Here is a 17,495-nt window from a genome sequence, read left to right as displayed (position 1 = left end):
AAATAATACTGAAAAATAAATAAATATTCTGACGATCTGTCCGTACTTCCGTATTTCTTCTCCCTGCGTCATTAATGGCGTTTGAAACGAACTATGGTGTATTATCGCCACCAACCGGCCATGGGTGAAAATGAAGAGCTAGAAAATAATTCAAAAGCAATTAATAACAACAAACACGTTGTTGTTGCCTTGTAACACACACACACACACATAATTTTGATTATTATTAGCATTACATCATAGATGCCATCTGCCCTAGTAATAAAAACATACTTAAGGTTGAAATTTCAAACAACTTTAGACTTAGCAGAGCAGCAATTAATGAACCTGCCGTGAAGTGAATATGCATTTTTAATATTCTTTTCTATCATGAACTCTCAAACAAACTTTTTTCTTTTTTACAATTTATCTTTTTTATTATTAGACAATGTTTATAAAGCAGCATATTGTGTGATCCATTAAAATCCTGGCATGTACTCTTTTAACAAAATGACAAAGAAACATCCATATCACATTGAGACAGTTTAACATACATTCAAAGAAAACATTTTAAAATAAATTAAAATGCTTTTATTGATAACCTGATAAAACATTGAGGTTTTCCATTAAACTCCCCAGTTCAAACGGCCAATCGATAACCACACTGTCACGCGTGTATTTGTATTTGCCTGTTCACAGTGTTAAACGAATATTAAAGGGATATTTCACTTTCAAACATGTTTGGGGTCATTTACCTACTTGCTCGGGCTGTTGTGAGCACCCTGGGCAGTTTTTGAGAGGTTTAACAAACACCCCCCCCCCCCCACCCAAAAAAACAACAACAAAATCAAGACCACAGCCAAATCAGTGGACTTTTAAATGTTTGCATGCCAGTGATGACATGTGGCAGCCACAGTGGGCGCCCTTCACTTCACACAAGTTGCTTGATTCAGTATTTAGACATTTAATATTAATTTCATGTTACAACCACATTGCAACTTCAAAGTCCATTTTAAGCATGATAGATTCATCGAAAACACCCATCCTCGGTTCTGATGACTGATGTTGTCCTAATACGTCAAAAAATATTATAAAATAAACAATAATAATATAAAATGACCCCAAACATGTTTCAAAAGTAAAATATCACAGAGAGGATTGTGTGCACATCTCAATGCCTATATTTAGGCCAGGTGCTGGATGTGTCAGGCATCAAGGCAAACATCAAGGAAAAGGAAAAAACATCCTCACACTAGTTTCTAGAGCTCCATCAGACTTACTTTTATTACAGTCAAGGGATTGCAATGTTTCGACACTATAGGTCTTCATACAGGCAAATCTAAGGATATATTTGCCTGATGAAGACCTAGTGTGCAATTCCTCTAGTGTCGAAACATTGCAATTCCTTGCCTTTAATAAAAGTAAGTCTGGTGGAGCTCTAGAAACTAGGTGTTTTTTTCTTTTCCTCAAAAGCAAAATATCCACAACACCACCATGCACCCAAAGTCTGTGAGGAACACTGTAGTGTAAACCTAACGCACCCCATGTCTGCAGAGTTCCTTAAGTGAGACAGACCACACGGCGGTCCACCTGTCTGTCTGTCTGTCTGTCTGTCTATCGTCTGCGGTACAGAATGTCCCAGCTGTTTCTCCACTTCAACGCCTGGAGCTGATTGGCCGAGAGCTCAGGTGCCCCATAGGTCAAAGGGCAGAAGGTTGAGTAGGCCAGATAGACGGAACACATACATGCCAACACGGACACACCCAGCGCACCCTGCTGGATCCCCCTGCTGTGGAGGGAGAGTGGGAGGGAGAGAGAGAGAGAGAGTTGAAATGTTGTTACTGTGACAGAAGTAGTGATTCGCTGTCATTTTTATGGTCTAAAAAAATGAATCGGCACAAACATTTTCAGATGGGGTGTCCCGGTGTCTGTGGGCACAGAGGGGTGCCATGGGCGCAACCATTACTGCGGTGTACCATTAAGTGCAGCTTTTTACACCGCAGCACTGATTAGCTACACCTGGCCTTAGTGGACTACAGGGCACTGCTCCATGGATTAGTCTATAGCTATATACAGTATATCAATTTGGGGGTCCTTGACACGGAAAAAACGTTTGCGAACTACTGATTTAGAAGGCATTTATAGAATGGGTGTAATGCCTTTCTGGGTAGAAGCTTGTACCTCAGAAGGTGGGTGTAGACGTGCTGCATCACAGCAGGAGGCAGCAGCAGTTTGAAGATGAGAGCAGGAAGGTAGTGGTAAAGAAACAACGTCTTCTCCATCAGGAAGAACGGAGCCACGTTCACCAGCCAACCTCCGACACACACAACCCCTATGAGCTGGAACTCAGTCCACGCAGCTGCACACACACAACAAAAATTACATGACAAAATCTCAATACCATGTCCATTAGCACTGTGTGTGTGTGTGTGTGTGTGTGTGTGTGTGTGTGTGTGTGTGTGTGCTATCGTACCTTCAGGTATATCTTTGATGCCCCTCCTCCTCCTGAGCAGATATGTAAGAGCAAGCAGCTGATAGGCTAAGAGACTGATGTTTGCCAAGCCCCATGACACCGGGTTACCAATCAGGTGGATCTGAGCCTGAGGACGACAGCCAATCACAGCAACATGGCACAACCACAGATGATTTTGAATGGCTGTTGTCACCATGGAAATGAGCATCATTTGAGGTGAAAGGGCACAGGTACATAATACGCGTCAAGAGGCGGCAAGAAAGCGCCTAGAGCAGGCGTCTCTTCCTGGTTTTTAAACAGCTGGTGGATGGAAATGTATGTGTTATAATGTATGTGTGCCGTGCATGCGTGCATGCACGTGTCTCTTACATTGGTGGATGGATGGAGCCAGTACGCTATGTTGGTTTCCATGGTGACCCATTCCAAAGGGGAGGAGCTATATTTATGCTCCGATTCTTCCTGTTTCACCATCAGCATCTTTCGCTGCCATGGCAACCACAACAGTAAAATATGAATTTGTTTACAGTCAACATTGTAACGGTAACACTGTATCAACACTATCCAGAGAAAAAACAAACAATAAGCTGTACTTCTAAAACGTTAATAAAGACATGTAGCAATAGTAATAGTGGTTGTAATTAGTTGCCATTAAAATAAACGCCAAAGTGGATGAACACAATAAAAGCCGAAAACGTGTTTCCACTGGTCCATTCCATAAAATCACACAACACAGGAAAAAACGAAAGACATAACAACAGTGCAGACAGGACTAATAAATAAATGTATTAAAAAGAATATGAGAGGGAACAGGGGTCCTAAGAACTAATGTATTTAAAGTCCAATTGAGTTTAGGTGGAGCCATGATTTAAGATCACTCTTGAACCTTGGTAGTGAAACCAGGGACGGCACTTTCACAGGTAGTACTGACCTGTACTTCTATGAACTTGCTGATGAAGGAGATGTTTCTGTTGATATCAATGTGAGTGGGAGAGTGAAGCTCCAACTCTCTCTCCTTCTGTTCCTGACCTACATGCGCACACACACACACAAACACACCACTTACCGGTGAAGCACGACTGTATTACAGGACAGTCAATATACAGTATCATGTTTGTAAGCAGAGTTTGACATGCACACTCTCACAAATGTGTGTGCCCTAGCACAAACATTTGATATATATACTTGATATACTGTCATGCGCACACGGACACACCCACACGGACACCCACACCCACACACACACATACACAGTGAAAGGTTAAAGGTCACTCACTGGTTCCATATCGGTGCTCCTCTACGGTCCACATCAAGCTGCTCTGATGTCCTTTATAAAGTTTATCAGCTACGACCTCTAACTGACGAAACCCCCAGTCTGGTAGAGAAACACCACTCAACTACACACACACGCACGCACGCACACATAAGGAATAGAAGTAGTATTATACTATTAAAGTCCTGACGTCACTGTGAGTAAGCCTTGCCGAGCCATGAGGCCCATAGTGTAGCGTGAGGCAGCTTGGGGGCTCAGAGTTAAATTAACATTGATTTTACAATAAACATTGGGGTCCCAGAGATAGAAATGCCATTAAATGGGGGTCCGTAGCCTAATGCATGTCAAGCTGGGGGTCCTTGAAATGAAAATGTTGAGAACCACTTCTCTATAGTGTATTGTGGCAGGTATTACAGTGGAATGTAGCAACAGTATGTAAAGGAGGATGTTACCTTGAGAACAGCAGTGGTGTTGACGTGAACCAATTGCACTTCAGACAGGATCGTTTTCCACGAGTCTGCCTCCGCCTCTCTGTTTGTGATGTCCTGACACATCGCGCACGCACACACACACGCACGCACACACGCACACACACACACACACACACACACACACACACACACAGAAGGAGTAAATGAGTAGAATGAAGACGAGGAAAAGAGTAGGAGGAAGAGAGGAGAATAAATCAGAGGAGAGGAGCAGAAGGAGTATGCGGCCGCACTTGGTCATCAAAGTTTTTAGAAAATTCCAAAAATGATGAACTAGCCACGTCAATAAAGGCGTTGTTACTTCTTACACCAGAAGAGAGTGCTTTGGGTTTTTGTTTTTTCATTGTTGGAGGAGGAGAGCAGTAGAAGGGTATCCGAGGTCAGAGGTCAAACTCACCACTCTCCACAGGTTCTGTGCTGCCATGGAGACGTTGAAGTCGATGTAGCCCGACACCTCCTGGGCGTGAGGGCTCATGGGGGCTGCAACGTCATGACTGGGACGCGCACGCACGCACGCACACGCACACGCACACGCACACACACACACACACACACACACACACACACACACACACACACACACACACACACACACACACTTTTTACTTGATGACATTCATTTTCATTGATTTCTATTTTTCGTTTCATGACCTCAATTACACCAACAACCTGAACTTTGAACATTCAATGGATTTCTGTGGTTTCTCTGTGTTCTGAAGCAATTCGCCCTTCGTGCCTACCCAGCCCATCCTTGTCCAATAGGCACGTTAGCAGCGAAGAAAGCCTGAATTTGGATTGGCATTGGACAATCACTTTTTCGGGTGGGATTCAGTGAAGGGCTAATTTGAGCTGCAATGGAAAAAACAACAATTTGCCAGCAGATGTCACTGTTGCCTGTCAATCATCGCCCCTGCTCCGCCCCCCGAAGGGGCTGAAGCATAGGGGAGGGGAAGGGCGGGGAGGAGAGAGGGTGGGATTAGTCAACGGTGACATCACCGTCCACAGGCAAATCAGAGCTCTTTTTGAGGCCACAGAAAGTCCATTGAATGTTCAAAGTTCAAGGTTTTCTTGCAAAAGAAGAATAAAATAAAATAAACATGTCACCAGACCAGAAGTAAAAGTCAGATAGACACACACATAGCTGGTAGTTGTAGCGGCTAGGCACCGCTCAAAAACTGGTTTTCCATCATGTATGTTGAATTCAGTATTTCAACCAGCACTGAACTGAGCATGTGTGTGCATGTGGGTGACATGACGTCATTAAAACATAGCTCTGCTAGTTGAAAGAATCCACCAGCACACCACTGGATTGTTCCGATCTAGCCTGGTGTAGCCAGACAATATTACTGCATGGATATTAGTCTGAACTATAACTAGCCTGGCATAGCCAGACAATATCACTGCAGCACTCACTTTATATCCAATAAGATTCTTGTTTTATTATCAGTTTTCCCCCAGTTGCTGCTGGGGGAAAACTGGTAATAAAACAAGAATCCTATTGGATATAGAGTGAGTGCTGGTATTTTTGAGCAGTGCCTCCGCTCCATTACGAAGCTGTGTGTGTCCCTGTGTATGTATGTCTGTCTCTGTGTCCGAGCACGGACAGCTGGAACACCTAAAGTGGCCCGTAGAGTACAGCACAGAGTACACTACAGTATGAGCCCAGGGAACCCCCGGGGACACCCACATGCACACGGTAACTCTGTCATTTCTCGAAGATTTAGTACAGTAGAGAGCACAGTACACTACAATACAGTAGCACAGCACAGTAACTATAAATAAATGTATAGTTGCACCACTCAGTTCACACAGGTGTGATTTTTCTATAGATTGTTGCTATGGTTACCTGTTAAGGAAGCGAGAGGTCATGCCATGCAGGACCTGGACGATGTCACCATGACGAACTGGCCGGGGCGGAGTGCTAACAACTACTTCCTGTCTGAGAGGGAGAGGACGACAGACAGAGAGAAGGTTTCATTATTACAGGCTTCTAACCACAATAATGCAATAGAATAAGTCAATAATCTAATACTAATATTAAAAGGACATCAAAGAAGAAAAACATTAATTGCTGGAAACGTATTGTATCATACACATATTCATGATTATTGCAATTTGAATACAATTTGTATTCAAAATAATTATGAACATAAATATTAGTCATACAATACAAAATTACAAATATATTTCAGCATTATCTTATAGTCCAACCACCAGCTGTTATTAGACTGCAATATGTGGTAAAATGAATGAAAAATAAATCTGTTCTGCAGAAAGATAGTAAGTAAGTCTTCGCAGCCTCCATGATTTCAATCATGAAATGATGTCTTTGTGTTTGGGAATTGTCTGATAGAACAATACACTTCTGGGAGTATCTTTCCAAAATCATTCTCAATAACCAACTGAACCCTGGCGTTCCTATTCAGGGGTGAACATTTGGCAGAAACGGCAGATCTGTAAGCGTGTATGACTATATATTGGAAGTCCTCTCTCCCGACTACAATTTCACATTGGATAAAAGGAACTACCGGTATCCAGTTACACTGCTCTAGACTCTAGACTCGTAAAAGTTTATTACAACATTAAGAATAGGCAACATGACTTTGGAAAAGTTTGGCAACCCCACATGGATTATTTTCCAACCATAATTACCTATACCGGTGTAGTTTGGTAGTAAATATGAACTAATGTGAACTACAATTATAATCTCCAATGGTCAATAATCTACTTATTAGTTACTTATAGATTCTACTTATATATTGTTTGTTTGATTATTTTGTATGTTATTATTACAATTTCAGACGAAATTCTGAAAACTGGGATTTCCGTTTATCTTTTTGGCAGCTCAAAAGGGGGAAAAAAAGGTGCATTGTAAACTGAATGTTTATCACTGAAGCTGTCATGTTTGAACAAAAACAAAAAACTAGACTGTAGAACTAAAAGACTTTTTTTTTTTTTCCTATATATTTTTTATCCCACGATTTTGTAACCCATTTTTCACCCCTGTGTCAATCATCTAATGTGATCCTGGGCTCTACACACCCTCCGCCAACCTGGGGAGAGCAACGGACTTAACTCATGCTTCCTTCATGCTTGAGTGTCCAAGTTGCTCCTTTACACCTGACAGGGGGGAGTTTCCCTGGTTGGACGTAGCGCGTGGAAGGAACACGTTATTCCAACCAGTTCCTTTCCCCTCCATCAGGCACCCCGGCTGGCCAGGGGGAGGCAGTTTAGAGACCAGGATTACTGCATGTTTTTGTGAGGGTACCTACCCTAGGGGACACGGGGAGAACATGCAAACTCCACACAGAAAGGCCCTTTCGCCAACCCCACCTTCGGGTATGGGCACTGATGACGTGGAGGAGGAAACACGCCGCCAGCACTCACAGCGCCCTGAGCGGGAATCGAACCCAGGACCTTCTAGCTGTGAGGCGACAGCACTAGCAACTGTGCCACCGTGCTATCCAAAAGACAATTAATTTAGTGCTTGTTTGAATGCTGAAAAAAATCAGATCTACAAGATCACAATGGCACGTTGTTCAGAAGACTAAAATATGACTAAAACTTAACAGAATTGTATTCAAAAGACTATGACTAAAACTACATTTGTGGCGTTTCAAGTTTAAACTAGCAGGTTGGACAGAATGTACAATCGACTGGTAACCACTACATCAGGGTTCCCCAATAGGCCATTTGCGGCCCACAGAGCGCCCCCTTGTGGCCCATGAAAGAATTTCCAAAAAAAGGGTCCCAGATATAAATGGCATTAAATGGGGGTCAGTAGCCTATGCATGTCAAACTGGGCATCCTTTTCAAATGGGGTCTTGCCCTGAAAATGAATTTTCAGGGCAAGACCTCGACCTCGCGCGTGCAGACTCGGCCCCCAGCCTGGTACGCTAGTCAAAATATGGCCCTTGAGGAAAATTTATTGGGGGACCCTGCACTACATGGTACAGGTAGGATTAGCTCTGCTTTAGCTCAACCGTTTCAACACCAGCCGCGTAGTTACCACGCAGCAATCTGTTGCCGTGGTGGTGGTGACGTGGCTGTACTGTTACACACTGCACGTTACCATGGAAACCCACCTGCCAGGGTCTTTGATGATCCACCAGTTGTTGACATCTTTGAAAGGATAACAGGTCACCTGCTGCTGGTGAGAACTGCCTCTGCCATTATCATACCTACACACACAAATAGTATAAATATGCACGCACGCACGCACGCACGCACGCACGCACGCACGCACGCACGCACGTACGCACAGAGTTTCGCTTTATGGAACACAGTTTTGAAGAGCAGAGTCACAGTGAATCACAGTCAGTCATACCTTAGTTACCGTAATTTCCGGACTATAAGCCGCACCTATTTACCCATGATTTGAACCCTGCGGCTTATACAACGGTGCGGCTTATCTATGGATTTTTACAGCTAACGCAGAGCCATCTAAGGTAACGAAACGGCCACTAGGGGGCCACCTGCGGCTTATAGTCCGGTGCGGCTTGTATACGTACATATTTGGGATTTTCCCTAAATTTGGCTGGTGCGGCTTATATTCAGGTGCGCCTTATAGTCCGGAAATGACGGTAAGTTATTCTCAAAGTGGGCTGCAGTAACTATCAGGGTTCCTTTAGTTCCTGCAGCACTAAAGTTTAGGGAGTTCCAAATGGACCCAGTTACAGGTCTACAACTCGGAGACTTCCTTGAAATAAAAAAGGTTTAAGACTAATATGTTCTACCTACCTCGGAGCTCCGACAGTGTTTTACAGTTGTCAACTTGTATAATTAACTTGGCAACTTAATTAGTCTTGCAAGATGCTGTTTGGATAATTTTTGGATAAAATACCCTAATTTGCTGTTAGGGTATTTTATGATGCCTCTCATAGGGATTGCATTGACTGATGCAGTACACCGTTCTGAAGTGGGGCCGCCGTCTCATTTGGGGGCGTTACATTTGTAGTCCCTGTGTGTCTCTGTCTGCGTATATCTATTCTACGTCTGAGCATAGACATGGTAACGTCCCGCCTGCCTCCGATTGGCTTACAGACACTACAGAATACCGCTGGTCTCACCAGACTGTCCTCCGTCCGAGTACAAGTACAAGAGAATGACAGCTTGGCACGCGTAACTTGTAACACTTTTGTAGAAGAGGCAAACTAATATCATCTACTGTATGCCGTTTGCTTTGATTGAATGATTGATTGAACACGTATTTGTATGATTTGATTTGGGTGTGTTCTAAATTAAAGTGTTAGTGTTCATTACCGTGTATTAATCCAATTATAGTAATCTAATACTATTATACTAAAAAAAGATAAAGATCAAGTTTACACTGTACACAAAATAAACGGCATAAACAATATATGCCTCCGCAATGTTTGCCTCTTCTACAAAACATAAAAGTTACTGTCGCGCATGCCAAGCTGTCATTCTCTTGTATTATATCGTACTTGTATTATTTAGGAGTAACCTCTTGGCAGACTATCCAGCATATAGCTATCCACCTCGGAGTAAAGTCTGGTAAGGCCGGCAGTGTCGGTATAGGCCAATCAGAGGCAGGCGGGGCGTTACCATGTCTATGCTCGGACGTAGAATAGATACACGCTCTCTATCTACGTGTCGTAGTACCTGATTGGGTAGTTGGCCTTGTGGGAGTGTAGCCAGCAGGGTATTGGCTGGGAGGCAGAGCTTCTTAAAGTCACCTGACTTCCATAGACCACTTCTAATGGCTGGCCCTGAGTTATTCTGGACAAACCACCCTACGCACAAAACACACAAGTTACTGTACATACAGTAGCAGAAGAAGTTGTCATTCCTGAAGTTGTATCTGCACAATAATTATCTTTGTCTAGTGTGTGTGTGTGTGTGTGTGTGTGTGTGTGTGTGTGTGTGTGTGTGTGTACCTCCAGACTAGCCTGGAACGCGCTGCTCATCAGTTGGTCATGTGGTCCACTGCGGTGTAGAATTGACAGGTGCACGTAGAAACACACAACATACAGCACGACAGGTACAACCAACAGACATACACACCTGTACACACACTGACCAGACACACTGGCCTACAACACACGCACACACGCACACGCGCACACACACACACACACACACACACACACACACACACACGTTTATATATAGAGTTCATCTGTACACCTTCCTTTTTTCTCCTTCACTTCCTTTTTTTAACTACAGAGACTCACACAGCCCAAAATGAATGGGTTTCATTAAAACGTGTTCCAATTTCAATAATGTGTTAATGTTATACGTATAGGATGAAATACTGTGATCTGATTGGTGGAACAGTTCATTCATTCAGTGTGTTCAATTTTAGAAAAAGCTCTCAGTTGCTAGGCGATTGATAAAAATGGAAATGAACCGGAAGTGAAAAGGTCTGCCTCCATCCGCATCAATGTAAACAGATTTTTTTTTAATGCATTTATCTCGGATTCTCTTCCCAGATTGCGTTATTGGTCAAAACAGGCTTGGGCCCATAACTAAAGTGTTGATGATCACGGTTGCAAAATGTATGTTTCGGGTAAATTAAAGGGTGCATTGGGCTATGCGTACCAGGAGTGCACTCCCGTATTAGTTTGTATTGCAAAGTGCTCTCACTGTCCAGCACACTATCCGAACGCACCCAAAAGATCAAGCGGCAGTGCGGCACATTACGCCGAAGCTCCACTGCAGCCATCGGGTCGTGTCAGCGTCGCATCAGCGCAGGGAATGTTCCCTTTTTAATCAACGAAGGGTGCTCCACTGGCGACACTGCATTGCATTCGCCCCGTTACATTTTTTGACGCCGTCCGAACTCACCGCAACACAGTAGGTGGAGCTTTGGCGCTACACAGCCGCTGTTTACTTCCAGTTCACGGCCCAACACTAGTGAAACAATTAATTAAGAGTAGACAGTGGTGGGGCGGAGCAGACTCACATGACTGACAGCTCTGTCTCCAATCAGCTGCCAGGTGTGATAGCCAGCCACGCCCAGCAGCAGTAGGTAGGAGAACAGACCCATGTACTTTACCCTGAAAACACACAATATACTGGTTAACACACACACACACACACACACACACACACACACACACACGTATGTACGCATGGACGTTCTCTCTCTCCCCCTCTAACTCACCCTACTGCTCCAGCACAGGATAATCCAGACAACATCAAATAGCCAAACCTGAAGAGAGGAGAGGATCTGTTAACTTCCTCGCTAATTGTAAAATATAGTTATGATCAACTGTTTCGTGTTTCGATTGGATCACGGTAGATAAAGTACAAGCTTGTCTCAGTGTCAGATGTTATGAAGTAGGTTTGATCTGGAGTACTGACTGTACTGTATGCAGTATTTTACCTGTTAGGAGAGTTGTGGAAGCGCAGGTAGGAGAAGAACGCCAACAGCAGGAAGAAAATGAGAACGGACTCCAGCAACATGAAACGTGACTGGACGATCAGCGAGTTCTCTGGTGAACAACAAACAAGCTGCGTTCAAACATATGTAATCCATTTGTGTGTGAATACGGTGTGAACAATGTTGATTTCAAATGTACAGTACATATTCATAAACATAGGCACTATATAGGCAGATGGTCGGCCAATAACATTGTGGTACCCGTCTGCTAGGTGTGTGAATTTTCAGGGGAAATCAGACTTTGCAGAAGTCAGGCAGCCGGGGGCATGGAGTGGGAAATTTGGTATATAGTGTTTTTTATTGGCCTAAAATATTGTATATATTATACATACAATGTATATAGATGACACATTGGGGGTGCAGGATTTTTTTATAAACAAACATAATAAATATTGTATGAATCACATTGTCACATTGCTCATTACTAAAGGTGGCTTTAACGTCATCGACAAGAAAAGCGACGCCGTCGGCGCAGTTTTAGTAGGCTATAATTTAATGGACAGCAATTATAATGACTGCTGGTCCATGTAAAAATGAAACCGTCACGTGCTTATTTAGTTCCGGGCTTTTACTTGTAACGAGGTATTTCTACATTGCAGTATTTACTCAAGTAAAATATTCAAGTACTTTTTCCACCACTGGTGAGTACAGTCCAGTGCATTACGTTCTATCTACTAGCCCATTCTGACCGGGCACCCATTTTGGTGTTGGCATCATGTTATGCTTTAGCTATTGAAAAATAGCAGATCTACAAGCTCATATCGCGCCACCGAGTGGCGCGATACGAGCTTGTAGGTCTGCTATTTTTGAAAAATCGAAGAACGACTGACATTTTTAGAATCTGATCTCAGGTCAGAATGGGTTCATCAGACCAGTGTGTGTCCAGTGGAAACCTCGTATGAATCTGATCTCAGGTCAGAATGGGCTAGGTACTGTACGTACCCAGTAGGACCAGCAGCGCTGCACCCAGGGCAGCATAGTGCGAACAGCCCAGCTCCAGCAGCAGTAGGTAGGCCAGGGGGACACACAGAGAACCACACACTGCTGGCACCAACCGCAGGCTCCACACACACACACTGCTGGGGTACTCTGGAGGGAGGACCACCAAACAAATGCAAACACACTCAGAGTGTCATGATGATGACATTTTACGTGACAATGCAAATAATTTGCGATTAATGATTTCATTGTGCTTTTGTCGTTGAACCCCAGAACATATGAATACAAAAATTACATTTCTGTTTGTCTTTTAGGCTTTGAAGTTACACAGAAATGACAAATAACATAAATACGCAAAGAAATGTTGTGAAAATAGAGGGTATGCGCATGCTTAAAGTGAATGGCACATCGAGTGGCAAAGCAACAGGCAAAGTGAGTTTAACATTGTTTAATGCAATCAGATATGACTTTTCTGTGTGGATGTATGGACTGTCAAGGCCAGAAAGTAGTTTTTTGCCACTCAAGAGTCAGTAGGCGTTCCTGCATAATTCCTGGTTTGATGATGATGTCACGCGCATACCCTCTATAGCTGTTCTACAAGCTCATCGCTTGTAGATCTGCTATTTCCACATAAAAAAAAAATCAAATGAATTTCAACATAGAAACAATAATCACGATTATTCAAAATAATTGCGATTAACTCAAATAATTGCGATTAGGCGATTATGTAACAATTGTGACAGGCCTACTCAGAGTTCTAAATGGGTATACGTTAATAACACATAAATGTGTTAGTAAGTAACATCATAAACTGTTAAAATGTTAGTCTCCTGAAGCCAACTGTAGGGTTGGGATAAGGGCATCTTCATGGTAACTTTAACTTATTTGGGCCTAGACCAGCACCAATATGGATGTACATAACATTTCAATAGAAAACAAAATGTGTGTTTCATACCTGCTCCGATCCTGTTCCACATGAAGTTCCCATCAAAACCTCCAAGATATGCTGGAACACACACACAATAATATATAACGAACTATGTCAGGGCAACTGCCCCTGTGTGTGCGTGCGTGTGTGCACGCTTGCGCGCGCGTGTGTGTGTGCGTGTGTGTGTGTGTGCATGCATGCGTGCGTTTGTGCAACTGTGAGTGTGTGTGCAAACTGACCTCCGAAGGCTAGGATCATGTGACCGAGAGGGGGACCGCTCTCGTCGATGAAGAACACTCTCTTCATGTAGAGAGACACAAACTGACCGTAATACACCTCGTCGAACCTGCACACACAATGAAGCGACAATTAAAAGTAAAATGTGATAATTGTGTGTGTGTGCGTGTGCGTGTGCGTGTGCGTGTGCGTGTGCGTGTGTGTGTGCGTGCGCGCGTACACCACTGCTCTGGGGAAGGCCAGGTTGGTCATCCTGGTCCAGAACGACAGCACGGTGACCAGCAGCAGAACCACGTTGATCTCTAATCTCACCACCAGGGGGAGCTTCAGCCAGCCGACACACAACATGGCTCCCCTTCAGCCTGGAGGACCTGCAGTACATAATATGTCATCATATTATGATTAGGCAGTGGTGGAAAAACATGTTTTACTTACTTAAGCAAAAGTATCAAGTACTCCGAATGTGCAGAATGCTCCATTTCACGAGTTTTCAAATTGTATTTAGCCTAATCACAGGGGTGTAAAGTAACTTAAGTACATTTACTCAGTACTGTACAGTAAGTAAAATGTTGATGTATTTTTAGTACTTGTGCTTCTACTCTCTATTCTAAATCATGATCTCATGATCTCGGATTCAAATAATGTACTTTTACCCCACTAAGATTATTTGAAAACTTTACTTACTAGTTACTTTGTAGATTTTGATTATTATTATTACAAAACACACATTAACCACTTCAACCCGATATTATATAGCCTACATTTTGGGTTTTTGGCCATTTGAAACAAGACGATCCACAAGCTCACAAGCACTGAGGTGATGCGACACATGTAGCTTGTAGAGCTTGTAGATCTGCTATTGATCGTGAAAACAAATCTTTGAATACGGTATATATATATATATTCTTTCGAGGGAACGTTTTAACTCATAAAATATAATAATACTATAATAATATTTGGGGTCTGATTGATTGAAAATGTTATTACAATACCTTGATATGAAAATGTTTGAGCACTGATATAGAAACAGGATTTTCAGAAAACTCTCAGGAAGAAGATATTTGCAGAGTCGACCTCAGGTAAATGCATTTTTGACCTAAAGGGTCAAAAATGCAATAAAATACAAAACGACAACATTCCCATGACTTTATATTTTGCATAGATTGATGCAAAGAAAATGGAGGACCCTGAGGTAAACAAGTATTTAATAGTGCTTTTTCTGGTTATATCCTTGGAAGTTTTTGTATTGACCTGTGCCTTCCTTGGACTGTGCCCATTCTGCAATCTGTTAATAACATAATCAATCAATCAATCAATCAATCAATCAGTGCATGTAGGGGTTGGTGGGAGGGTTATTTTTTATAATGTTATTAAAATATATCAACAGCACATTAATTAAGTATTGTACCCTTAACTACTGTGTTGAGGAAAGAGAAATAATGTTGACACTGTCTACTCTATAGTATACCCCTCTGCTAACACTGCTAACACACTGCTACATATTGTGCAAACAGCAATGTTATGTATATAAATGCGTCCTTACCTCTGCTCTGGTTGTTGTTTGACTAATGAGACATTATGACGGATGTGTTTCGTAAACTATAGTTTAGTCTTCAGGTCCAGTCTGGGCTCTGTGGTGACTTTTCTCGGTTTTCTCTGGTTTGGTTTTTAGTGCAGCCTGCTGACATGGATCGATGCTTTCTGGGTTGACTGGTACAAGCTGGATCGCTGATTCGCGATCGCTGATTCGCTGCTCTATAGTTAGTACTCGGCACTCGGCTGGAAAGCCTGTTGTCACGGAAACAGCCTAAACAGGTAGCCCTGTTTTCTTCATGAACAGAGCTATGGATGCTCTTGTCTTTTAACAGTTGTTCTTGCTTAAATGTAAATCGCTCTGGATTAAGAGAGATTTACATTGCTAAATGCCTAAATTAAAAATTTTCTCATTATCGCCTTTTCCTTGATTCTATGTAGAAGCTGTTGATACAGACCCATAAGGCATAAGGGTCCATTTGTTTTCTAATTATCATTTAGCTGGGGACCCCCTGGAACTCTCTAAAGGACCCCTATGGGTCCCCGGACCCCACTTTGGGAACCACTGCTCTATACTAGTTACTTTTCTGTTTTCGCTCATACATTAAATAGCTTCAATGAAAATAGCCGATCTACAAGCTCACAATGTATCGCAACGTGACACATTATGAGCTTGTATAGATCTCCTATTTTCTGTGAATGTTTTCCCCACAATATGGACGCTGCAGGTGTAAGTATATGTAGGACTAGTAGCATGCCAAAGTTTGTGCTATTGCCATAGAGAATGCATTGGGCGTTTCAGTTAAATAACTCAGAAACTATAAAACATTTCAAAGTAAAAAGTTCCAGCATGTGTCTTCACAGTAAGCTGAATAATAAAAACTGTGAATGGAGTTTCTAGGTTAAAGTGATTTTTGACGTGCCAATATCTGCCATTGAGCCACATTGTAAATTGGATTAAAGCACTATATTTCTAAAACTATGAAACATTTCAAAGATTCCTTTTCAGGAAAACATGTCCACCCCGTAAGATGAACCTAAGTAGGCTAGAATGGGGTTGCTAGGTGTAAGTATGTAGGACTAGTAGCATGCCAAAGTTTGTGCTATTGCCATAGAGAATGCATTGGGCGTTTAAGTTAAATAACTCAGAAACTATAAAACATTTCAAAGTAAAAAGTTCCAGCATGTGTCTCCACAGTAAGCTGAATAATAAAAAGTGTGAATGGAGTTTCTAGGTGAAAGTGATTTTTGACGTGCCAATGTCTGCCATTGAGCCCCATTGTAAATTTGAAAGCACTATATTTCTAAAACTATGAATCATTTAAAAGATTACTTTTCAGGCAAACATGTCCACCGTAAGATGAACCTAAGTAGGCTAAAATGGGGTTGCTAGGTGTAAGTATGTAGGACTAGTAGCATGCCAAAGTTTGTGCTATTGCCATAGAGAATGCATTGGGCATTTAAGTTAACTCAGAAACTACAAAACATTTCAAAATAAAAATGTTCCAGCATGTGTCTTCACAGTAAGCTGAATAATAAAAAGTGTGAATGGAGTTTCTAGGTGAAAGTGATTTTTGACGTGCCTATAGAGCTGCCATTGAGCCCCATGTTAAATGTCTCAAATTTGAAAGCACTATATTTCTAAAACTATGAAACATTTCAAAGATTCCTTTTCAGGCAAACATGTCCACCGTAAGATGAACCTGAGTAGGCTAGAATGTGGTTGCTATAGGTGTAAGTATGTAGGACTAGTATGGGAATTAAAGCGGTTAAGAGGATTTTATTAAATGCAGGGACGTTTTGATTCATCAGACTTCATCAGAGGAAGGGTGTCACTGCATTTAATGAAATCTGACTCTGAATGGTAGCTATCGACAACAATGGACTACCAAGGAGGAGGTTTGATAACAACACACTAAAATTAAAATCTGACATGTTTCGTCTGCAATCTGCATGTAGAACATGGTTGTCTGTGTTGCTAAGCAAACTGATTGCGAACACAGTGATTGCGAACGCAATGAGCACTAACTATGAGACCCTGCAGATCGTGTCTGTCTGTCTGTGTGTGTGTGTGTCTGTCTGTCCCGCTGTGACACCACCCGCCCGCCACCAGAGGGCGCAGCTGTAGCACACACACACACACACACACACACACACACACACACACACACACACACACACACACAGTAGAAAACTTTTAAAAATTACTAACTAAAAAGAAAAAAAAAGTTAGTAATTTA

At 42.4% G+C, this 17,495-nt stretch overlaps 1 protein-coding gene across 1 annotated transcript; it reads right to left on the bottom strand.

Moving 5' to 3' along the window:
* Positions 1-1,172: 1,172 nt before the first annotated feature.
* Positions 1,173-15,400, bottom strand: pomt1 (protein-O-mannosyltransferase 1). The gene is made up of 20 exons (XM_083784331.1): positions 15,266-15,400; positions 13,943-14,093; positions 13,725-13,831; positions 13,513-13,563; positions 12,561-12,707; positions 11,562-11,670; positions 11,340-11,387; positions 11,139-11,232; positions 10,111-10,266; positions 9,836-9,966; positions 8,296-8,391; positions 6,057-6,149; positions 4,608-4,704; positions 4,175-4,267; positions 3,726-3,846; positions 3,381-3,478; positions 2,822-2,935; positions 2,453-2,579; positions 2,161-2,338; positions 1,173-1,768 (listed from the first exon to the last, which is right to left on the bottom strand). The coding sequence occupies exons 2-20, from the start codon at positions 14,068-14,070 to the stop codon at positions 1,594-1,596; spliced, it is 2,163 nt and encodes a 720-aa protein (XP_083640457.1). The 5' UTR covers positions 14,071-14,093; positions 15,266-15,400; the 3' UTR covers positions 1,173-1,593.
* Between the last annotated feature and the right edge of the window lie 2,095 nt (positions 15,401-17,495).

The sequence above is a fragment of the Protomyctophum parallelum genome (assembly GCF_964188405.1).
Source record: "Protomyctophum parallelum genome assembly, chromosome: 15".
Lineage (NCBI taxonomy): Eukaryota > Metazoa > Chordata > Actinopteri > Myctophiformes > Myctophidae > Protomyctophum > Protomyctophum parallelum.
The sequence above is the reverse complement of the archived record's forward strand: the minus strand, read 5'-3'. Positions and strand labels throughout refer to the sequence as shown.

What these genes read in the sequence shown, in the direction of transcription:
- pomt1 (XM_083784331.1), bottom strand. Translation starts at nt 14,070, where the DNA reads ATGTTGTGTGTCGGCTGGCTGAAGCTCCCCCTGGTGGTGAGATTAGAG. An exon ending in GAGACAGAGCTGTCAGTCAT is followed by an intron (nt 10,267 to 11,138) that starts GTGAGTCTGCTC and finishes CGTGTGTTGTAG; the next exon opens with GCCAGTGTGTCTGGTCAGTG. An exon ending in GCAAGTTCATAGAAGTACAG is followed by an intron (nt 2,936 to 3,380) that starts GTCAGTACTACC and finishes TTGCCATGGCAG; the next exon opens with CGAAAGATGCTGATGGTGAA.